Source organism: Chiloscyllium plagiosum, unplaced genomic scaffold (genome assembly GCF_037043375.1).
Source record: "Chiloscyllium plagiosum isolate Xiang-an unplaced genomic scaffold, Cpla_swu_hap1 HiC_scaffold_10, whole genome shotgun sequence".
Lineage (NCBI taxonomy): Eukaryota > Metazoa > Chordata > Chondrichthyes > Orectolobiformes > Hemiscylliidae > Chiloscyllium > Chiloscyllium plagiosum.
Window position 1 is genome coordinate 92,924,853 of NW_028270148.1, and position 24,794 is coordinate 92,949,646.

The following is a 24,794-nucleotide window of genomic DNA, read 5'->3' on the forward strand; positions in this document are numbered from 1 at the left end:
GGTATAGGTAAAGACAGGTAGAGGGTATGACTTGGTTGGTTAATGGGAGGAATGAATCTAGTTGGTGGCAGGGAGTAGTGGAAGGGAGGGAGGAGGGGCTGGGAAGGGAGTTGGGGGATTGGGAGGGAATTTATTTGAATTTGGAGAACTCAATGTTGAGTCCTTTGGGCTGTAGGGTGCCCAGGTGGCAGATAAATTGTTCTTCAAATTTCAAATAACCTCCCTCCCCATCCCTGACTCTCTTCCCAGACCCTCCCCCTCCCTTCCACTGCTCCTTGCCATCAACCAAATTCATTCCTTCCCATTGACCAACTAGGTTGTATCCTCCATTTGTCTTCTCTTTGTCTATCCCCACTTCACCACCCTGCCCCATCTCCCACTTGATCTACCACTCTCCAGTCCTGCAGCAGGGTTACACCTGAAATGTCTACTCCTGCACCTCCTGATACTGCCTGGCTTGTTGTGTTCTTCCAGCCTCCTGCCTGTCTACTTTGGATTCCAGTATCTGTAGTTTTATTTTGTCATTCACAGCACTGTAAATGGCATTTGTTGGCACGAGATAACCTTCTTTAATTCACGTACAATACCTTTCTACCTCCTTGACATCTTTGCAAACCTTGATATAATTGCTGCTTCTTTGTCATGAGGTTGGGGCGATTTCAATGTAAGTGGCCTAATCGGGATAAGGGATAACACTATAGCTGTACTTGGGGAAGATATTCCTGTGAATATGTCCAGGGAAGTCATTTGGGTGGAACTGAGAAATAAGAAAGAGATGAGCACTTCATTGGGATTGTACTATAGACCCCCCCCCCCCCACCGCAACCTCCATCGTCAGCAGGAAATTGAGAAACAAATTTGGAAGGAGATATCAGTTATCTGTAAGAATAATAGAGTGGTTATGGTAGGGGATTTTAACTTTCCAGACAGACTGGGACTGCCATTGTGTTAAGGGTTTAGGTGGAGAGGAATTAAAGTCTGTACAAGAACATTTTCTGATTCAGTGTGTGGATGTACCTACTAGAGAAGGTGCAAAACTTGACCTACTTTTGGGAAATAAGGCTGGGCGTGACTGATGTATCAGTGGGGGAGCACTTCAGGTCCATTAACCATAATTCTATATAAGTTTTTAAAATAATGATGGAAAAGGATAGATAAGATCTAAAAGTTGAAATTCTAAATTAGAGGAAGGTCAATTTTGACAGTGTTAGGCAAATACTTTCAAAAGTTGATTGGGGGCGGAATTTTGCAGGTAAAGGTACGTCTGGTAAATGGAAAGCCTTCAAAAATGAGGTAACAAGAGTCTAGAGACAGTATGTTCTGTTATGGTGAAAGGCAAAACTGGTAGGTGCAGGGAACACTGGATAACTAGAGAAATTGAAGTTTTGATTAAGAAAAAGAAAGCGTATACCAAGTATAGATGGCAGAGATGGAATGAATCTTTAGAATATAAAGACAGTAGGAGTGTACTTAAGAGGGAAATCAGGAGGCCACAAAGGGGACCTGAGTAGGGTTAAGGAGAATCCAAACCTATTTTATGATACATTAAGGTCAAAAGGCTAACTCTGGAGAGAATAGGGTCTGTTGAAGACCAGCTAGGCAGCAGATGTGTGGAACTGCAGGAGATGGAGATACTAAACAAATATTTTGCATTAGTGTTTACTGTGGAGAAGAACATGGGAGATATAGAATGTGAGGAAATAGATGGTGACATCTTGAAAACTGTCCCTATTACAGAGGAGGTGGAACTGTATGTGTCAGAATGCATAAAGGTGGATAAATCCCCAGGACCAGATCAGGTGTACCCTAGAACTATGGGAAGCTAGGGAAGTGATTGCTGGGCCCCTTGCTGCGATATTTATATCATCGATTATTACAGATGAAGTGCCTGAAGACTGGAGGTTGGCTAACGTGGTGCCACTATTTAAGAAAGGTGCCAAGGAAAAGCCAGGTGAGCCTGGCATTGGTGGTGGGCAAGTTTTTGTAGGGAATCTTGGGGGACATGATTGACATGTATTTGGAAAGGCAAGGACTGGTGGCGTTGTGTGGAAAATTGGTCTCTCTGACTTGATTGAGCTTTTTGAAGAAGTAACAAAGAGGATTGATAAGAACAGAGTGGTGGACGTGATATACATGGACTTCAGAAAGGTGTTCGACAAGGTTTCCCATGGTCGACTGATTATGAAATAGAATTAAAATCCTTACAGTGTGGAAACAGGCCTTCGGCTCAACAAGTCCACACTGACTCTCCAAAGAGTAACCCACCCAGACACGTTCCCCTATCCTATATTTGTCCCTAACTAATGCACCTAACCTACACATCCCAATGGGCAATTTAGCATGGCCAGTTGACCTAACCTGCACATCTTTGGACTGTGGGAGGAAACTGGAGCACCCGGACGAAACCTGCGCAGACTCCACACAGGCAGTCGCCTGAGTGGAATTGAAACCAGGTCCCTGAAGCTATGTGGCAGCAGTGCTAGTTACTGAGCCACCGTGCCACCCCAAAGTTAGATCAGATGGAAAGGAGGGAGAATGAGCTATTTGGATATAGAATTGGCTCAAAGCTAGAAGACAGGGTGGTGGTGGAGGGTTGCTTTTCAGACCTAGGCCTGTGATCAGTGATGTGCCATAAGGGTGCTGAATCCACTGCTTTTCGTCAGTTATGTAAATGATTTGAATGTGAACATACAAGATATAGTTAATAAGTTTGCAGATGACTAATTTGGCAGGGGGCTGGGAACCAGAAGAAAAGACTACTAGACAGTGAGGTGGAAACTGAGACTGTAAGGATCATGAAATTAGCTTTATCAAGGGGAAGAGCAGGCAGAGAGCAGATGAAAGCAAAAGAACTGGTGGCCTTGAGTGCATATATTTTAATGCAAGGAGTATAATGGGGTAAGGCAGATGAATTTAGGGCTTGGATTGGCATCTGGGAGTATAACGTTATTGCGATCATAGAGACTTGGTTGAAGGAAGAGCATGATTGGCAACTAAGTGTTTCAGGATATAGGTGCTTCAGACAGGACAGGGAGGGGGAAGAGTTGCATTGCTGGTCAGGGATGATATCATGGCTGTGCTAAAGGAGGACACTTTGAGGGCTTGAGCAGCGAGACGTTATGGGTGAGGCTGAGAAATAAGGAGGGTGCAGTTACATTGGTGGGGCTGTATTACAGGCCTCCCAACAGTGAGCGTGAGGTAGAACAGCTAGATAAACCGATTATGGGAAGATGTAGAGGCAACAGGGTGGTGGTGTTGGGAGATTTTAATTTTCCCAACATTAACTGGCATGGACTTAGTGTCAGAGGTCTGTATGGAGCAGAATTTGTAAGGAGCATACAGGAAAGTTTTCTCGAGCATTATGTCAATAGTCCAACCAGGGGAAGCAGCTATATTGGACCTGGTGTTGGGGATTGAGCCAGGCCAGGTGGTAGAAGTTGCACTGAGGGAATTTCTTTGGGAATAGTGACCACAATTCTGTAAGTTTTAGAATACTTGTAGGCAAAGATGAGAGTGGCCCTGAGGGGTAAGTACTAAACTGGGCCAAGGCCAATTATGTCAAAATTTGGCAGGAGCTGGGAAATGTGGATTGGACACAGCTATTTGAAAGAAAGTTCACATTTGATATATGGGAGGCTTTCAAAGGTAGGTTGAAGATAGTGCAACATAGGCATATTCCTTTGAAAACAAAGGATAGGAAAGGCAAGATTCGTGAACTGTGGATGATAGGAGAAATAGTGTGACTAGCCAAGAGGAAAAGGGAAGCGTACATAAGGTCCAGGCAGCTAAGAACAAAACTGGCCTTGGAGGAATATTGGGAGAGTAGGACCAATCTTAAATGAGGAATCAAGCAGGCTAAAAGGGGTCATTAAATAACTTTAGCGAGCAGAATTAAGGAGAATCCCAAGGCCTTCTCTTGCTTCTTACAGAAGAATAAGGTAACCAGAAAAAGGGTTGGTCCACTAAAAGATAAGCAAGGAAGGTTGTGTGTCGAACATGAGAAAATTGGTGAGATTCTCAATGATTACTTTTCACCAGTGTTCACTGAGGAATGGGAAGTGATGAATGCTAAGATTAGAAGTAGAAGTTTATTTACTCTAGATCACGTTGACATGAGGGAAGATATGTTGGATAGACTGATGTCAGTGGTGGGAAAGTTGCTGGAGAAGGTACTGAGGGATAAAATCGATCTATATTTGGAAAAGAATGGGTTTATCAGTGATAGGCGTTAAGGTTCTCCATGGTAAACTAATGTAGAAAGTGAAGTCACATGGTGTGCAGGGTGTTCTAGCTAGATGGGTAAAGAACTTGAGCAACAGGAGACAGAAGTAGTTGAAGGGAATTTCTCAAAATGGAGAACGGTGACCAGTGGTGTACCACAGGGATCAGTGCTGGGGCCACTGTTGTTTGTAATGTACATAAATGATCTGGAAGAGGGCATTGTTGGTCTGATCCGTAAGTTTGCAGATGACATGAAGATTGGTGGAGTAGCAGAAAGAATAAGGGACTGTCAAAGAATACAGGAGAATATAGATAGACTGGAGAGTTGGGTGGAGAAGTGGCAGATGGAGTTCAATCCATGCAAATGTGAGGTGATGCATTTTGGGAAGTCTAATTCTAGAGCGAGCTATATAGTAAACTGAAGAGCCTTGGGAAAAGTTAGCAGAGAGATCTGGGAGTTCAGGTCCATTGTACCCTGAAGGTGGCTGCACAGGTGGATAGAGTGGTCAAGAAGACATATGGTATGCTTGCCTTCATCGGCCGGGATATTGGGTGTAAGAAATGACAGGTCATGTTAAAATTGTACAAGACTTTGGTTTGGCTGCATTTAAAATGCTCTGCACAGTTCTGGTCGCCACATTACCAAGAGGATGTGGATGCTTTGGAGAGGGTGCAGAGAAAGTTTACAAGGATGTATTCTGCTTTGGAAGATGCTAGCTATGAAGAGAGGTTGAGTAGGTTAGGATTGTTTTCATTAGGAAAAAGCAGATTAAGTTGGGAACCTGACTGAGGTCTACAAAATCATGAAGGGTATAGACAAGGTAGATAGAGATAAGGTATTTCCCAGGGTGAGGGATCCAATGAAGAGCGGTCACAGGTTCAAGGTAAGAGGTGAAAAGTTTTTAAGGGGGATGTATGTGGCAAGTACTTAGCACAGGGTGACAGGTGCCTGGAATGCATTGCCAGTAGAGATAGTAGAGGCAGGCACAGTAGATTCATTTAAGGTGTGTCTGTGCAGATGCATGAATAGGTGGGGAGCAGAGGAATTGGGCGATAGGTTTAGACAGGGAATTTGGATCGCTCAGGCTTGGAGGGCCGAAGGGCCTTTTCCTCGGCTGTAAATTTTCTTTGCTCTTTGTGTGACACCTAAATTGGAGGTGCAGTAGACAGCAACAAAGGTTTCCTCCAAATACAATGGGATCTCGATCAGGTGGGCCAGTAGGCTGAGGAGTGGCAGCTGGAGTTTAATTTAGATTAATGTGAGGTGCTACATTTTGGAAGGGTAAATCAGGGTAGGACCTGTACACTTAATGGGAAGGTCCTGGGGATTGTTGGTGAACAAAGAGACCTTGGAATGGAGGTTTGTAGTTCCTTGAATATGGGGTAGCATGTAGATAAGATAGTGAAGAAGGCGTTTGGTGTGCTGTCCTTTTATTGGTCAGAGCATAGAATATAGGAGTTGGGAGGCTAATTTGTGGCTGTACGCGACATTGGTTCGGCCACTTTTGGAATACTGCATGCAGTTTTGGTCTCCCTCCTGTAGGAAGGATATTGTGAATCTTGAAAGGGTTCAGAAAAGATTTACAACAATGTTGCCAAAGTTGGAGGGTTTGAGCTATAGGGAGAGGCTGAATAGGCTGGGGCTGTTTTCCCTGGAGTGTCGGAGGCTGAGAGGTGACCTTAAAGAAGTCTACGTAATCATGAGGGGCATGGATAGGATAAATACCCAGGTCTTTTCCATGGGGTGGGGAGTCCAGAACTAGAGGGCATAGGTTTAGGGTGAGAGGGGAAAGATTTAAAAGGGACCAAACGGGCAACCTTTCCGCACAGAGGGTGTTGCACATATGGACAATAGACAATAGGTGTAGGAGTAGGCCATTCTGCCCTTCGAGTCTGCACTACCATTCAATATGATCATGGTTGATCATCCTTAATCAGTATCCTGTTCCTGCCTTATCTCCATAACCCTTGATTCCACCATCCTTGAGAGCTCTATTCAACTCTTTTTCTTAAATGAATCCAGAGACTGGGCCTCCACTGCCCTCTGGGGAAGAGCATTCCACACAGCCACCACTGCCTGGGTGAAGAAATTTCTCCTCATCTCTGTCCTAAATGGTCTACCCAGTATTTTTAAGCTGTGTCCTCTGGTTTGACACTCGCCCATCAGCGGAAACATGTTTCCTGCCTCCAGAGTGTCCAATCCTTTCATAATCTTATATGTCTCAATCAGATCCCCTCTCAGCCTTCTAAACTCAAGGGTATACAAGCCCAGTCGCTCCAGTCTTTGGGTAAGGTAATCCCGTCATTCCAGGAATTGACCTCGTGAACCGACGCTGCACTCCCTCAATAGCCAGAATGGCTTTCCTCAAATTTGGAGACCAGAACTGCACACAGTATTCCAGGTCTGGACTCACCAGGGCCCTGTACAGCTGCAGAAGAACCTCTTTGCTTCTATACTCAATCCCTCTTGTTATGAAGGCCAGCATGCTATTAGCCTCCTTCACTACCTGCTGTACCTGCATGCTTACCTTCATTGACTGGTGTACAAGAACACCCAGATCTCTCTCTACTGCCCCTTTACCTAAATTGATTCCATTTAGGTAGTAATCTGCCTTCATGTTCTTGTCACCAAAGTGGATAACCATATATTTATCCACATTAAACTGCATCTGCCATGCATCTGACCACTCACCTAACTTGTCCAGGTCACCCTGTAATCTCCTAACATCCTCATCACATTTCACCCTGCCACCCAGCTTAGTATCATCAGCAAATTTGCTAATGTTATTGCTAATACTATCTTCTATATCATTAACATATTGTAAAAAGCTGCAGTCCCAGTACTGATCCCTGCGGTACCCCACTGGTCACTGCCTGCCATTCCGAAATGGAGCCATTTACCACTACACTGTTTCCTATCAGCCAACCAACTTTCAATCCAAGTTAGTACTTTGCCCCCAATACCATGCGCCCTAATTTTGCTCACTAACCTCCTGTGTGGGACTTTATCAAAAGCTTTCTGAAAGTCCAGGTACACTACATCTACTGGATCTCCCTTGTCCATCTTCAGAGTTGCATCCTCAAAAAATTCCAGAAGATTAGTTAAGCATGATTTCCTCTTCATAAATCCATGCTGACCCTGACCTATCCTGTTACTACTATCCAGATGTGTCGTAATTTCATCCTTTATAATTGACTCCAGCATCTTTCCCACCACTGAGGTCAGACTAACTGGTCTATAATTTCCTGCTTTCTCTCTCCCACCTTTCTCAACATTAGCCACCCTGCAATCCGAAGGAACTAATCCAGAATCTATCGAACTCTGGAAAATCATCACCAACGCATCCACGATTTCTCGAGCCACCTCGTTCAATACCCTGGGATATTGACCATCAGGCCCCAGAGACCTAACAGTCTCTCCAACACCAATTCCTGGCAAATATAAATTCCCTTAAGTTAAGGTCCTTCAGCCACTGTTACCTCGGGGAGATTGCTTGTGTCTTCCCCAGAAAACACAGATCTGAAGTACCAATTCAATTCTTCTGCCATTTCTTTGTTCCCCGTAATATATTCCCCTGTTTCTGTCTTCAAGGGCCCAATATTAGTCTTAACCATTTTTTTGCCTTTCACATACCTAAAAAAACTTTTACTATCCTCCTTTATGTTATTGGCCAGTTTACCTTCGTACCTCATTTTTTCTCTGCATATTTCCTTCTTAGTAATCCTCTGTTGTTCTTTAGAAGCTTCCCAGTCTTCCGTTTTCCCCCTTATCTTTGCTATGTTATACTTTTTCTCTTTTAACTTTATATGTTTCTTAACTTCCCTCGTCAGCCAAGGCCACCCCTGCCTCCTCCTAGGATCTTTCTTCCTTTTTGGAATGAACTGATCCTGCAACTTCTGCATTATACACAGAAATATCCGCCATTGTTCCTCCACAGTCATCCCTGCTAAGGTATTGCACCATTGAACTTTGGCCATCTCCTCCCTCATAGGTCCACAGTTCCCTTTATTCAATAGAAATATAGTCACTTCCGACTATACCCTCTCCCTCTCAAATTGCAGATTGAAGCTTATTGTATTATGGAATGAGCTGCCAGAAGAAGTGATGGAGGCTGGTACAGTTGCAACATTTAAAAGCATCTGGATGGATATATGAATAGGAAGGGTTTAGAGGGCTACGGGCCAAGTGGTGGCAAATGGGACTAGATTAATTTACCATATCTGGTTGGCATGGATGAGTTGGACCGAAGGGTTTGTTTTCATGCTGTTCGTCTCTGACTGCTGTTACTTATATGGTCATAGTCACAGCATCTGTAGCAATAGCCTCCCTTACTTTGTACCCTATCGACTCCTGACCCCACAATGTCAACTCTGGAATCCTCGAAGACAGTGGCATTGGTTTGGTCCTCTTTCTCATGTCTTTATGACAACATCTGCAAATGATGTCAGCTTGCTACACATGTACTGTTGCATAATGTTTTCGATGTAAAAGGTACTGCAAAAATATTGTTTGCTGCTTTAAACTAATTGGCAAATTTCTCAGTAGCTCAGACTGGGAACATACTGTGAAGAAATGAAGCAATTAATTTGGATTCTAATGGCTGATTTAATTTTTATTTTGAGAAGCAATATAAAGGTTCTGTCTTAGAATTGTTGAGCACGGTTGGTAGGAACAAGAAAATAAAAGTCAGCACATTAGCCGTTCATCCAGTTTCATAATCAAAAACAAATCATTTTTGTTGTCTTAAAATCTACTTCCCATTGCTTCCTGCTGAAATTGAACCCTGTGTAATTCCAATGAACCCTGTGTTCATTGCTTCGGTTAGATCACGGTTCTACTAATTTTGGTTGTGTCGATATTGAAAGGTTTTATTTTCTGGATCTAACTAACAATACCAACTAAAATCCATTTGTTTATTATACATCTCATAAATGTTTGTCATAGTGCCATGAGCATTTATCTTGAAGCATGAAAACAATGGTACCAGATCTGGTTTAAATGTGAATATTTGCAGCTTAACAATGGTGTGTTGATATGTCCTAAACAAAGTCCAGTTTGTTCAGGTTAACGTTTACTGCTCAGCTGTGAAACAGAAGGCAAACAACAAAAAAAAAGTCATTGCTTGTTCTTGGAAAAAATGCCAGTAGTCTTCTGTAGAATTAGATCCGAGCAATAAAGACAGATATACTTATAATCCCAAATTCCTTGTTATTTGGATTAAATTGAAGACCATAAGTTAAATCCTGTTTTCAAAAAGCCTGTTTTTATACTTTATTTTCTTGTGCAAATTTTCAGCTTGAAGAGTCAAGTAATCTGGATTTCAATATGGAAGTTTTTGCAAACAAAACACCATATATAATGTAAATTTTCTTCATTTTGCTGAGGTGAATCAACTTAGTTCAGCATAGAAAGGCTTGGATTTTCATTGCAACTCACCCAAATAACTTTTTTTAGAATTATTTTCTCTGAATTTGGTGCTGTGATGGATGTTGAGCATTGAGAGTGGAAGAGGTTTTTGGCATTTATTGTCAATATCATTCTAGTTAAAGTAGATATTGCAGTTTGATGCAAAGTTAAACTCACTTCACTTTTCTCCAATAACGGAACACTCTATTCCAGTTTCAGAAGACTTTTCCTCCTTCCGCAATCTTGTGATGTTTTCCCATGTCAGCTATTATTAGATTAGGTTACATAGTGTGGAAACAGGCCCTTCGGCCCAACAAGTCCACACCAACCCACCGAAGCGCGACCCACCGAAGCACAACCCACCCAGACCCATTCCCCTACATTTACCCCTTCACCTAATACTACAGGCAATTTAGCATGGCCAATTCACCTAACCTGCACATTTTTTTTGGATTGTGGAAGGAAACTGGAGCACCCGGAGGAAACCCACGCAGACACGGGGAGAATGTGCAAACTCCACACAGAGAGTAGCCTGAGGTGGGAATTGAACCCGGGTCTCTGGCGCTGTGAGGCAGCAGTGCCGCCCATTATGTTGATATTTGAAATGGTTTAATTTACGATCATGATTTTGTTGTGCCCAGTGTAACTGCTTTGAAACTCCCCAGGATCCTTTCATGGAGAACATTTGTTGCATGTAGCCAGAAGAGAATGCAATCATCACTGGATTTAAGATTTCAGAAATCAAAGGCTGTTGTGTCACTTAGTTTTTGGAATTCTGGGTATGAGGTTTAAAGCAAACCCAAGCTGATTTGAGAAAAATAACTTTTATGCGAAGGGCATCCCTGGTATTGAACTGTTGAGTTTCAAATTTAAAAATCCAGTTTTCCGTTGCTGATGTTGATGAGAAATTATTTTGGGTGCATTCACAGATTTGCACAGGGTAGTACTAAAATGATTGTGTTAGAAAGAAATGTGAATCTGGTGCTGCTTGCTGCATGATTGCCTGCACAACAACCTGTCATAGAGATGTACAGCATGGAAACAGACCCTTCGGTCCAACCTGTCCATACCGACCAGACATCCCAACCCAGTTTAGTCCCACCTGCCAGCATCTGGCCCATGTCTCTCCAAACCCTTCAAATAATTTAATTGTCATGATGGCATCACCTTTTGGTGAGAGAGGTTAAAAGTTAATTAAGGCCCCTTTCACCTGTCATTAGAGTACTTTTTCTCAACTGTTCATCCAGTGTAATTTATGGCAGTCATGGAGTGTGTCACAGCTATAGGGCTGGGGAGGAACTATCCACAAAAGTAGGATACAAATAAAATGTAAAATTTAATTCTAGCAATTAGAGTCCATTATGTCCTATAATCAAAAAATCCATTTTATTTCATAAAGCATTCTTCTGTTATGAGCAGTGCTCTGTGTACAACACTAACCCACTCTGTTTATTTGTAGGCACACAGTACCTGCCAGTCTATGGAAGGAAGCTCAGGGAAAGGACCAAATGTGGTATGAAGGGACTTTGGCATTAGGCAATCCTATCATTCTTTACTTCCATGGCAATGCAGGCACCAGGTAAGAAGTTGGATGATTTTTAAAATCTCAAACTGGTTCCTTCCGAACTTTCTCATGATGTAACCCAGACTGAAAATATTGAGATGAGGATGAAGAGTATAGTTACAGAGCAATTGATGTAGTAGAATTTGAAATCATTGACTCCCCTTTTGAAATAATATGATCATGGCAGCAACTGGGCCTCTGCGAACAGGTGGCTGAGTCACACTATTCAACAGAAAATATGTTGTGGTTCTGTTTGCCAAGCCGGGAATTTGTGTTGCAGATTTTTCGTCCCCTGTCTAGGTGACATCCTCAGTGCTTGGGAGCCTCCTGTGAAGCGCTTCTGTGATGTTTCCTCCGGCATTTATAGTGATTTGTACCTGCTGCTTCCGGTTGTCAGTTCCAGATGTCCGCTGCAGTGGCCGGTATATTGGGCCCAGGTCGATGTACTTATTGATTGAATCTGTGGATGAGTGCCATGTCTGTAGGAATTCCCTGGCTGTTCTCTGTTTGGCTTGTCCTATAATAGTAGTGTTGTCCCAGTCGATATCATGTTGCTTGTCATCTGAGTGTGTGGCGACTAAGGATAGCTGGTCATGTCGTTTTGTGGATAGTTGGTGTTCACGGATATGGACCGTTAGCTGTCTTCCTGTTTGTCCTATGTAGTGTTTTGTGCAGTCCTTGCATGGGATTTTGTACACTAAATTGGTTTTGCTCATGCTGGGTATCGGGTCCTTCGTCCTGGTGAGTTGTTGTCTGAGAGTGGCTGTTGGTTTGTGTGCTGTTACGAGTCCTAGTGGTCGCAGTAGTCTGGCTGTCAGTTCAGAAATGTTTTTGATGTATGGTAGTGTGGCTAGTCCTTTGGGTTGTGGCATATCCTCATTCCGTTGTCTTTCCCTTAGGCATCTGTTGATGAAATTGTGGGGGTATCTGTTTTTGGCGAATACATTGTATAGGTGTTGTTCTTCCTCTTTTTGCAGTTCTGGTGTACTGCAGTGTGTTGTGACCCTTTTGAACAGTGTCTTGATGCAACTTCTTTTGTGTGTTGGGGTGGTTGCTTTTGTAGAATAGGACTAGCCACACCACCATACCAAAAACATTTCTGAACTGACAGCAAGACTACTGCGACCACTAGGACTCATAACAGCACACAAACCAACAGCCACTCTCAGACAACTCACCAGGACGAAGGACTCGATACCCAGCATGAGCAAAACTAATGTAGTGTACAAAATCCCATGCAAGGACTGCACAAAACACTACATAGGACAAACAGGAAGACAGCTAACGGTACGCATGCATGAACACCAACTAGTCACGAAACGACATGACCAGCTATCCTTAGTAGCCACACACGCAGATGACAAGCAACATGAGTTCGACTGGGACAGCACTACTATTATAGGACAAGCCAAACAGAGAACAGCCAGGGAATTCCTAGAGGCGTGGCACTCATCCACAGATTCAATCAATAAGCACATCGACCTGGACCCAATATACCGGCCACTGCAACGGACAGCTGGAACTGACAATCGGAAGCGGCAGGTACAAATCACTATAAATGCCGGAGGAAAGATTACAGAAGCGCTTCACAGGAGGCTCCCAAGCACTGAGGATGTCACCTAGACAGGGGACGAAACGTCTGCAACACAAATTCCCAGCTCGGCGAACAGAACCACAACAACGAGCACCCGAGCTACAAATCTTCTCCCAAACTTTCAACAGAAAATAAATCTGGACCTTTAAAGAAATCTTGCAGGAAATCAAAATTGAAAGAGTACAAAGATTTATCGGGCAGAAGGTGGTTACATAGATACAGAGGTATGAAGCTGTCAGGGAATTGAAAGCAAGGAAGAGAATTTTAACAGTGTGCTAATATTTTCAAAGTGCAATATGTCACATCTAGTTTTAAAAACTGTAGGTGCAATTCTATATTTTTGTGTTCTTGAGGGTCAAAGATTAGAAATAACTACAAGGGAAGATTTCCCAATTGATTTAGCTTTACTGTAATAACAAACGTGAATATAAAAATGTTGACAGTTGTTACAAAGAGCAACAAGGGAAGCCTACACAAAATAAGAGTGTTTATAACATAAGCAGGAAAGAGAAGTGAATATGACTTTTTAAAAAACCTTTATTATTCAGCTGGCAAGCAACTCTTAGCTCAGGTTCGGACTAAGAAAATCATCAATCACAATATGTAATTGGTAAGAAGAATGTTATGAAGTTGATCATGGGGTCAATCAGCCACTGCAAAGTTTCTGTTATTCCATTTAGTTCTAGCCATTATGAGTCAGGGTTTCTAGCTTATAAGTCAGTTGGCTTTTTAGTAATAAAAATGTAATTTTTCCAACTTGCACGTAACGATCTCTTCAGTTTTGAAATTAAATTTTGCAGAGATTGCATTTTCATGTCTCAACTCTGCCTAGATGTTATCTGTCACCAGATTTATTGCAACTGAAATGTCTCAGTTTCCAATTGTTTCCAATTTTCAAAGTTTTAAAGTCAGCAGCAAATTTACGTAGATTCTTCCAGATGTCTAGAATTGCATGAAGACTCTTTCCTATTTTATCATAGTTGATTTCTCAAACCTGCTTAATTAGTTAATTGTGTTTAGCAGCTCAACAAAAACAAATGTTGAATCCTGATTTTTTTGGGCAGAGTGATTAAAGTTGAATTCTACAGAGAACAACAGATACAATTTCTGATCAGAGAAGCAATTGAGCATTAGCAGGGAACATAACACTACATTTGCCTGATTGATCTACACGAAACCAGCAGGCTACCTGCCTTTGGGAGGCAGTAGTGTAGTTGTAATGGTAGTGGATTAGTAATCCAGAAATCTGGTTAAATGTGCTGGCCTCGTGGGAATTGAATCTCACCATGGGAATTGGTGAAATTTGAAATCTGTTAAGAATTTGGAATAAAATGTATTATGGACTAGGCCAGACTACTCAAAGCATTCTTAACCAGGCAGCCCAGACCATAACTTGGCAATTTGTTTTGGTAAGTGTACAGTGAAAATTACCCAGATTAAGTTAGCTAGGTTGACTACCAGATTTTAAAACAGACAAAAATGTGGTTACAAAATTATGCAATGAAGCACAAAGAACAGAATAAGGAACCCCAAAAGAAATCAGCCTATCCCAACTGGACTTAATTATGCTGTTCCCAAATATACATCCCCGATAAGTAAGCCCCCATATAAAAAAAAAACAGTAAATATGGAACAAATGCTTACAGGTTGAAGTTAAAAGGGCAGAAGGAGAGAGCGAGCCTGTTTCCACACAGCTGAACTCTTAACTAGTTCTGGACTGAACTGCTCAGCTAGAGAACTGACCATTCCCCTTTCATTATACAGATCACTTCTAAAACATGATCACTTTGGCCTGAAGTCACATCCGTTTACATATAAACAAAGATGCCCAAGTCTAATCAGGACCAGGAGCTGTCTATGATTCCTCTGAAAACCAAAGAGACAGTATCCTTGAGAAAAGCCTTTAGAAAACAAGGGACCAGCTTAGTGACAAATGTTAGCTAATGGTAACAAAGTAACCACTATTGATTTGGTTTTTTTGGGTTATTAGCATCCTTTTAGAGTCATAGAGTCGTACATATCTCAGCAAGAGGCTCAGCAATCACTTCTCTAGCTTCCCACAGAGTTCTCGGGTGCACCTGATCAGGTCCTGGGGATTTATCCAGCTTTAACCGTTTTAAGACATCCAGCACTTCCTCTCTGTAATCTGGACATTTTGCAAGATGTCACCATCTATTTCCCTACAGTCTATATCTTCCATATCCTTTTCCACAGTAAATACTAATGCAAAATATTCATTTAGTATCTCCCCCATTTTCTGTGGCTCCACACAAAGGCCGCCTTGCTGATCTTTGAGGGGCCCTATTCTCTCTCTAGTTACCCTTTTGTCCTTAATATATTTGTAAAAACCCTTTGGATTCTCCTTAATTCTATTTGCCAAAGCTATCTCATGTCCCCGTTTTGCCCTCCTGATTTCCTTCTTAAGTATACTCCTAGTTTCTTTATACTCTTCTACGGATTCACTCGATCTATCCTATCTATACCTGACATATGCTTCCTTCTTTTTCTCAACCAAACCCTCAATTTCTTTAGTCATCCAGCATTCCCTATAACCTACCAGCCTTCCCTTTCCCCTGACAGGAATATACTTTCTCTGGATTCTTGTTATCTCATTTCTGAAGGCTTTCCATTTTCCAGCTGTCCCTTTACCTGCGAACATCTGCCTCCAATCAGCTTTTGAAAGTTCTTGCCTAATACCATCAAAATTGGAATTCTCCAGTTTAGAACTTCAGCTATTAGATTTGGTCTGTCCTTTTCCATCACTATTTTAAAACGAATAAAATTATGGTCGCTGGCCCCAATGTGCTGCTCCACTGACACCTCAGTCACCTGCCCTGCCTTCTTTCCCAAGAGTAGGTCAAGTTTTGCGCCTTTTCTAGTAGGTACATCCACATACTGAATCAGAAAATTGTCTTGTACACACTTAAGAAATTCCTCTCCAACTAAACCCTTAACACTATGGCAGTCCCAGTCGATGTTTGGAAGTTAAAATCTCCTACCATAACTGCCCTATTATTCTTACAGATAGCTGAGATCTCCTTACAAGTTTGTTTCTCAATTTCCCTCTGCGCCCTCTCTGAGACATCCTTGATCCTGGCACCAGGGAAACAACACACATTCAGCTTTTTCTCTGCTGGCCACAGAAATGTCTGTCTGTACCTCTGGCTACAGAATCCCCTAACACATTTGATCTATTGGAAGCCGACGTATCCCTTGTTGCATTAGAGCCAATCTCAATATCAGAAACTTGGCTGTTCGTGCTACATTCCCCTGAGAATCCATCACCCCCTACAATTTCCAAAACCGCATACCTGTTTGAAATGGGTATATCCACAAAAGACTCCTGCACTAGCTACCTACCTCTCTCACCCTTCCTGGAGTTAACCCATCTATGTGATTGTATCTGAGACTTTCTCCCCTTCCTATAACTGCCATCCATCACCTACTGTTGCTATTGCAAATTCCTCATCGCTTCTATCTATCTCTCCAACCGATCCACTCGATCTGATAAGATTCGCATCCAACAGCATTTATGGCAGATATAATCCGCAGTCACCCTTAAATTCTCTTTAAACTCCCACTTCTGACAAGAAGTACATATCACTGCACAGGCCATATTTGCTCCTTCACAATCTACAGACCCCGAAAATAACACCGTCTTATTCCTCTACAAACACTGCCCCAGGTTAAATTAATAGCAATGGCTTATATTTTAAGTTTAATCCAGAGACCTATCTCCAAAAACATATAATCAAGAAAGAATCCACTATACTCACTACTGCAGCCTTTCTCTTGGACAGACTTAAAACAACAATTAACTTTTCATGAAAGAAATCTGCCGTACTTCAACATGTGACTCCAGACCACCAGCCACATGGATGCTTCTTACATGCCTATGGGCAATAAAGACTGACCCAGTCAGTAATGTCCACATCCCATAAATGAAAATAGTCTCATGGTCCTCATAACCTAATCCAAACCAAGACTTCCAGTCAGTGACTGGAACTTCCTAATGCTGATTCCTACATTCTAACCAGAGTACCTTTACCAGGATTAATTGTCTGAACTTTAACTACAGTACTGGCTCAAATTTGCTAAGATTTCTAAGAAATGTTAGGATTTGCTAAGAATGCCCTTCCCTTATTCTCTTCATTCTTTCTATCCAAGCACAGTACCAACAGCTGCCAAGAGGAGAATCCACACTTTTATTGAAGAGAATAAGGAGATTTGGGGCGTTCTTAAGAGTGAAATCAGGAGAGCTACAAGGGGATATGAGATAGCCTTGGCAGATAATGTTAAGGATAATCCAAAGAGATTCTACAAGTACATTATGAGCAAACGAGTACGGGAGAAAATAGGACCCCTTCAAGGTCAATAAAGTTATCAATGTATGGAACCACAGGACATTGGAAAGATACTAAATTAATATTTTGTCAGTATTTACTGTGGAGAAAGACATGAAGGCTAGGGAACTTGGGGAAATAAACATTGATGCCTTATCAGTCCATATTGCAGAAGATGTGGTTCTGGAGGCCTTACAAAAAAATGGATAGATCTCCAGGCCCTGATTTAGGTGTATCCTAGGACATTGTGGGAAGCAAGGGAAGAAAGTGTGGGACCTCTAGCAGAGATATTAGTATCATCTACAGCTGCGGGTGAGGTGCCAGCGGGCTGAAGGGTAGCTAACTTTGTGCCTTTATCTAAGGCTGTGAGGAAAAACCTGGCAACTTTTGACTGGTGAGTCTGATACCGGTGGTGGGTAGGTTGTTGGAGGTGATTCTGAGAAAGAGGATTTATGTGCATTTTGAGAGTCAAAGATTGACTTAAGGATCATCAGCATGACTTTGTATGTGGGAAATTGTCTCTCACAAACTTAATTGAGTTTTTTGAGGAAGTAACCAAGAAGCTTGAGGGAAATGCAGTGGACATTGTTTACTTGGACTTCTAGTAATGCCTTTGACAAGGTTCTGCATGGTAGACTATTTAAGTTAGATCACATGGGTTAAGGGGTGAGCTTGCCAATTGGATATGAAATTGGCTTCATACTAGAGTCCTAAAGATGTACAACATGGAAACAGACCCTTCCGTCCAACTTGTCTACGCTGACCAGATATCCTAAATTAATCTAGTCCCATTTGCTAGCACTTGGCCCATATTCCTCGAAACCCTTCCTATTCATGTACCCATTCAGATACCTTTTAATTGTTGTATAAGTGCCTCCTCCACTTCCTCTAACAGCTTGTTCCATACACACACCACCCTCTGTGAAAAAGTTGCCCCTTGGGTCCCTGTTTAATTCTTTCCCCTCACCTTTGGAGACAGAGGGTGGTGGTAGAGGTTTGTTTTTCAGATTGGAGGCCTATGATCAGTGGTGTACCACATTGACCAGTGCTGGGTCCACTGGTGTTGGTTATTTATATGAATAATTTGGTTGAGACTTTAGGAAGCATGATTAGTAAGTTTATGGATAACACCAAAATTGGTGGTATAGTGGACAAGTGAAGATGGTTTTCTAAGATTATAGAGGCATCTTGATCAATTGGGTCAATGTTCTAAGGAGTGGCAGATGGATAAATGAGATGTTGCACTTTAAGACATACAAGGGCAGGATTTATACACTTAATAGTAGGACCCTGGGGAGTGTTGTTGAACAGAGACCGAAGTTTGCAGATACATAGTTCTTTGAACGTTGCTTCACAGGTAGACAGCATCTTTAAGAAGGCATTCGCACGCTTGCCTTCATTGCTCAAACCACTGAGTATAGGAGTTGGGATGTCACGTTGAGGTTGTACACCATGTTGGTGAGGCCATTTTTGGAGTACTGCGTGCAGTTCTGGTTACCCTGCTATAGGGAGAATATTAAATTGGAGAAGGTACAGAAAAAAATTACAATTATGTTATGAGGAGTGAAGGGCTTGAGTTATAAGGAGATGCTGGATAGGCTGGGATTATTTTCTCTGGAGCATAGGAAGGTGAAGGGTGACCTTTATAAAAAAAATTTTGAAATCAAGAGGTGCATGGATAGGGTGAATAGCTAAGGCCTTTTCCTCGGTTAGAGGAGTTCAAAACTAGAAGGCACATCTTTTAAGGTGAGAGGATAAAGTTCTCTTTTAAATGTTTTGTATGTGCAATAAACTGCCAGAGGAAATGGTAGATGTAGGTACTGTTACAACACCTAAAAGACATTTGGATTAGTATATTAATAGGAAAGGTTTAGAGGTATGTATTTACGGATATAACACAGGCAACTGGGGCTAGTTTTGTTTGGGAAACTTGGTCAGCATGGGTCACTTGAATTGAATAGTCTACTTCTGTGCTGTGTAACTCTGAATGCCTCATTGGATCAGCTAACTCTGTTTTGCACATTTTTATGAGAGTTATCACTCATTCCTGTACATGTCTGCTGTGGAGAGTGCCAGCTTCTTTACCCCCAAAGCAAGTTATTGATTGATTTGGATTAGGCTATTAGAAGGATTCTCCAAATTACACTTCCCCTAAAAATATTAAGATGGCTAACAGTCCTAACTGGAATTTCATTTATACCTTGTTTGTTTGTGGATTTTTTTTCCAAACCCAATTTGCATTATGAATTTGTCCAGATAGTGGCCAGTAGCTGTGATTTTTTTTTCATCTTTTTTAAACTTCTGTTTGTAGGAGCCTGTTTTCTTTTTTGAAACAGGATATCGGGAATAGACAATTATTACTGGCCTAGCATGTGATATTCAAACTTTGAATACTTTAACAAAGAAAGAGAATCTTTCGGGCCTAAACTGCCTTGAAATGTAATTTTTAAAGAATTGCACATGATCAGAGAAATTAACCTAGTGTCTATAAATGAGGTCCCATGAATCATCCTGTACCTCTCCTATACCTCAGTAACTGGCATTTTTCTTTGAAGTGGTATTATACATTTTTTTGTAGAAATGAGTATCTGGATGACATTGAAAAAGATGTTTAAACTGTGTTCTTGTTTTTATACACATTCTTTTTGTTAAATTGCTTAATTTGTTAGTAAGCATTCATTTTGTATGATGGTCCTGATTGTGTTCTAAGGTGATGACCCTGAGGAATATTAACTTTGAAGTTTTATTAAATGATGTCCTTTTGTTTTTCACATTTTAATCGAAACTAGCCTACATTATGTTTTTTTTAATTGAAAATGCCACACCAGTAAATTAAACACCATGAAATCCAACTCGGGAAAATTATTCTCTTAGAAATTTATTCTAATTTTCCTTTTGTGTTTATCTGCAGGGGTGGGGATCACAGGGTTCAGCTATATAAGGTAGGAGGTTTTAAAATTAATATTATGGGGGTGGAGGAATATTATTAATATAAAATGCAACTTTAGTTTTCAAAAAAAAAACTGAGTATATTAAGCTATTCCTGGTAATCCTTGTGTTCTACTCCATTTGAATATCTTAGGGTTAACTTCTTAACAAATTCTCGTTAGAATGAATGTTTTCAGTGGTGCTTTAAATCTGTTGTTCCAGGTTTTAGCTTAGATAATGGGCATCTGACAGAGTCTCAGCCATTTTTGTTCAGCATTTGAACATCAGCACCTTTTACAGTCATGCAAGCCATATTGCAGCACTAACTGTTGAAGTTTTGAAGAGCAATTACCTTTTGCATGTGACTGTATGACTGGTATTACTTACTAGGCCTATTTCAATTGAAATGCTTCCGCTTCAAGTTGCTTCCAGTATAAAATAACTTCTGGCAACTGGGAATGTTGCATGTTCTTCAGTATACTTTAACAGATACTCTAAAGGTACTCCTCATGGAACCATCCGTTGATCAATACATTGATCAAGATGGATTAGTAAGTCTTCCACCTAGCCATATACAGATCTTGAAATGGAGTACGTACATAATCCAGAAAATCCAAGATTTAGCCCTCTGCTGTTTTAGGTTCCAATTTCTTCATGAAATTGATTTTTTAAAAAAACCTTAGATATTTTGCTTTAACAAGTGATGAGACAGAATTTTGGGCATGATTAAATTTTGACTTCTCTTTTGCAATGAAACATATCCAGTTCAATCTCACATATGGTGAAGGTTTTTAAAAATCAATGCCTAATGTCTGGCACTATTTTAATAATATGTTTTGTGGTTTTAGTGATGACATTAGATTTCAGCAGCCCTAATATTTTTATTTAGTGTGCATAGTCACTGAGCTAAGAAATAATCTTGTCATTGTTTAGATGGCGTTCTTGAACCCCACCTTCTGGTTTACTCAGTGAATACTCCTCAACAGCGTTGTTTAAATTGCACCACAGCTGCGGCCGGTGGGGTAGCATAACAGAGGCATTGGCGTGTTTGCAAATTGTTCAATCATGCCAACTACTGTTGTAGGACATTGAAATTGGGTGTACAAGTAGGTGAGTCAAAAAAAGTTGTGCTGGAAAAGCACAGCTGGTCAGGCAGCATCCAAGGAGCAGGAGAGTTAATGTTTCGAGCATAAGCTCTTCATCAGAGATTCCTGATGAGCTTATGCTCGAAATTTGACAAAAACTCCTTGGATGCTGCCTGACCGTCTGTGCTTTTCCAGCACCACACTTTTATTTTGACTCTGATCTCCAGCATCTGCAATCTTCACTTTCTCCTGTACATGGAGTTGAGTCTAAAAATCAAGAAGTGCTTCCTGATGGATGTTTTCTCCTATGCTGTCTGCCATAGATCCTTAGTTAGTGTGGTGGGTTTAGCTATCTGTGTGGTATATAAGTTCTTCGTGTTCAAAGGTGTTCAGAAGAAAGGCATGCAGAGCTGTGTCAAGGACGATCTTAAGGAAAAGCCAGCAAGTCTCAGACATTGCCTCAAAGGCCTCCAAGATTATGGATTATGGAGCAGGATGAGATGTGCTTGCATTTCTTCTTCCAGAGCATGCACAGGGAGAGCTTGGTAATCAACTGCCTAAAGAAAGAAGGTGGTTCGGTAACATCGTCTGGATCTGACATCCTGCAGATGTATGGCTGCCCAGTCATTCCTGTCCTCTATTGTGGAGGCCTTTGATGGCAGCACGAGAGAGAAGCTGGTCTAGCCACTTTCTGTAGATGAGCTAATCTTAAGTGTCCTCTTGAAACAAAAAAGTCCCAAAAGTAATGGCTTACCAGCTGAGTTGTATTCAGCTTTATGGGATTTGATTGACGAGAACCTGCTGCAGGTGTACAACAGTATGCTTCTGGCTGGTAGCATGTGTAAATCTGTGTGGAAAAGTATCATCACCCTCTTCAAGTAGAAGGGGGAGAGGGAGGGAATTAGTGACCAATTTCACTGTTGAATGTGGATTATAAAATCATGACCTAAGGTCATTGCCAACCAGGTGAGGTTGACCAAACTTTGACCAAACTTGTGCTCTTCCAGTCAGCGGAGGCCAACATGTCAAAGCCTCCCTGTACATGGATGACATCACCATTTCTGCTCTGATTTGCTGTCTATATGCAGACTCATGAACATCTGCAACCAGTTCAAGGCCAGTGGTCTGAGCCCACCACCCCCCAGCACTGCTCCCTCTCCATTGCAGGTAACAAAAACCTGTTCATCAGGGGTGAGATAGTCTGTTGTTGTATGTTGTGAAGGTCTAGCCTATTCCCCAAGGCGGCAGCACTGCAGTTATCCAAGCCATCTTTCACTTCATCTGGATGTCAAAGATGGACTGTATCTACAAGGGCACCCTGTGCAAATCTCTGGGTATGTTCTTCCCCCATTTATCCAATGTCACCTTTCTCCTGATGGCCAACTATGTGTGGCCAAATCAAGCTATCGACACTCAGTATGCAAACACCAAGTGTCACTATGTTCTACGTGTCCCCAGTGTTGCAAAGGATGAGCCTGGCCTCATTGCCACAGAACAGTTGTACCATCCCTTATCACCTGTCCCTCTTGGAAAAATTTGTAAAGTGAAGCACGTTTGACCACATGTCCATTAGGCAGTGGTCAGCATGTAGCATCATTAAGACCTGATGGGGAAAGGAGAGGGTTGATTCTGTTGGTGGTTCCCTGAGCAAACTCAAAATCATTTGGTAGAATGACTCTTCTCCAGTTCTTTCCAACAAGCACCAAGACATAGTTGGTTGTGAGAAAGGTACGACTTGTGCGATCCTCCATGTATGCCTGGACTCTGCTGCCACATGCTGCCCTTGAAGCAGCTGCAGGGGGAAGAAACTGTCACACATCATCTGGAGTATACCTTCATAAAGAAGTAATAGAGAGAGATGCAGTCGTTTTTGTTGAGATTTGTTCTGAGCAGCTCTGTGATCTAGGACTCTGCTCCAAGCTGCCTCCCTGGGAGGCACACTGACATAATCATCGAATGTTCTGGAAGACCGTTAATTCTGTGAAAGATGCTGTTTGGTCTGCTGAAAGCGCACAGATCTTCCAGTGCAGCGCGTTAACTTCGACCAAGTGTTGTAGACTGGCACCTTCCAAGGACCTAGACTACGTGCTGAGGATACACTAAAGCTTGGGACACCTGCCACCAAGGTGTAGTGGGGAAAGACCACTGTCTGAGGTCTTTGCCAAAGTCTAACAAGGATTTGTTCGGTTATCAGACTCTGCCTCAAATTTTTGTAAATAGTCTTGCGTGAGTCAAAAATGCATTTAGCTTTTGCAACTGCAGGGAATGCAAAGACTGTACAAACTTGCTTCAGTACCTGTATATGTGCATGAAGATTATTTTTATGTATTAAGTATATTTTTGCAATAAAATCTGGGATGTCACATAGGAGTACTGCTAGTGGGTTGAGGAGCTCATTGAATAAGGGCACACTTGGTTCTATAGCTTTTTCCAGTAACTTGTCTGTTGGAAATATCCTCCTGATTTGAGAGATGGTGCATGTTGCAGAGGCTAGTGAACCACGGAGGTCAGTTGTTCAGAAGTACCTGAAATTGAGATCGAAGAAGGAACTGAATGTTGCCCGAAATGGCCAGGGACTGAAGCAGAATGGAACCCTGTTTATTTGGGTTTACCACTGACAGAATCCTCATGCACTGACAGCAGGCCCAATGGAAATACAGCTTAATAGAATTTAGAATTGGCTTTATTGTCACATGAACTTGAATGAGTGCAATGAAAAGTTGGCAATAGCATCATCTTAGGTACAAAATATCTAGGTATAGATACTTAAGTATTTGTTACAGAATTGAAAGAATAATAAATACAGTCCAGCATTAGCATAAAAATGTTTTTAAAAGTACTCAAATTACATCCTTTTCAAATATGTGTTAGCTCCTAGCCTCCAGATCGCACCGGGCTTCAAAACTTGAGGCTTTGCCTTCAGTCCGCAAGGGCCTTGCTTCCCTCGTGCCAGTCTCCGGTCCAGAGCTCACTTCCCACATTGGCTTAATAAATTAGCAGCCCAAAGATCACTATATTTTTGATCAATCTTAATTGTATTGTGATGCAGTCTATGGTGAAAAATTTAAAATGGCATTGAAAAATTAACACTTGACAAAGTTAATTCGAAAGTATACATTTCACCTCCAGAATGCTCCTTACTGATGTTGATTCTGAACTATTGTAGATAAAACAAAAGTTTCAATGCACTCTCTCCTCAGCACAAGGCCCAAACTAGTCAACATTTTGACAAAATAAGCAATAGATTGTTGTCTCAAAATAATCTTGTGCTAAAGGTATGTTGCAATCCTCTTGTTTATGATAAACAATATTTTGTTTTTATTCACGTATTCAATTTTATACTGATGTGACTAATGATCAGACATTGGGAGTTGAAGAATCTATTCAGTAAAATTTCAAATCTGTATTTATTATAACTTTATGCGAATTAAAAGATATCTTGGGAAATGGATCTGTTTTTGAAGTTTGAGCATGTGATTCTCCATGCTGTGGGTTAATGCATTTCTTTCTTTACAGTTGACAGGAGGAATTCTGTTCAGTTTCTGAATATTGTCATAAACAGAAAAGATATCACATTTTTTGGATATCACATTTTTCAGATTCGCATTCCATGGTACGCATTAAAAGAGAAGCGAAGAGTTGTTTGTGTTTA

General features: G+C 41.5%; 1 protein-coding gene across 1 annotated transcript in view; it reads left to right on the forward strand.

The window, feature by feature from the left end:
• The window catches only part of abhd12 (abhydrolase domain containing 12, lysophospholipase), a 156,000-nt gene that overhangs the window by 39,373 nt on the left and 91,833 nt on the right, over positions 1-24,794 (forward strand). The window contains exons 5-6 of the mRNA XM_043696423.2: positions 11,088-11,207; positions 20,041-20,071. Of these exons, the coding sequence (XP_043552358.1) occupies positions 11,088-11,207; positions 20,041-20,071 (151 nt within the window). The remainder of the gene's footprint in view (positions 1-11,087; positions 11,208-20,040; positions 20,072-24,794) is intronic.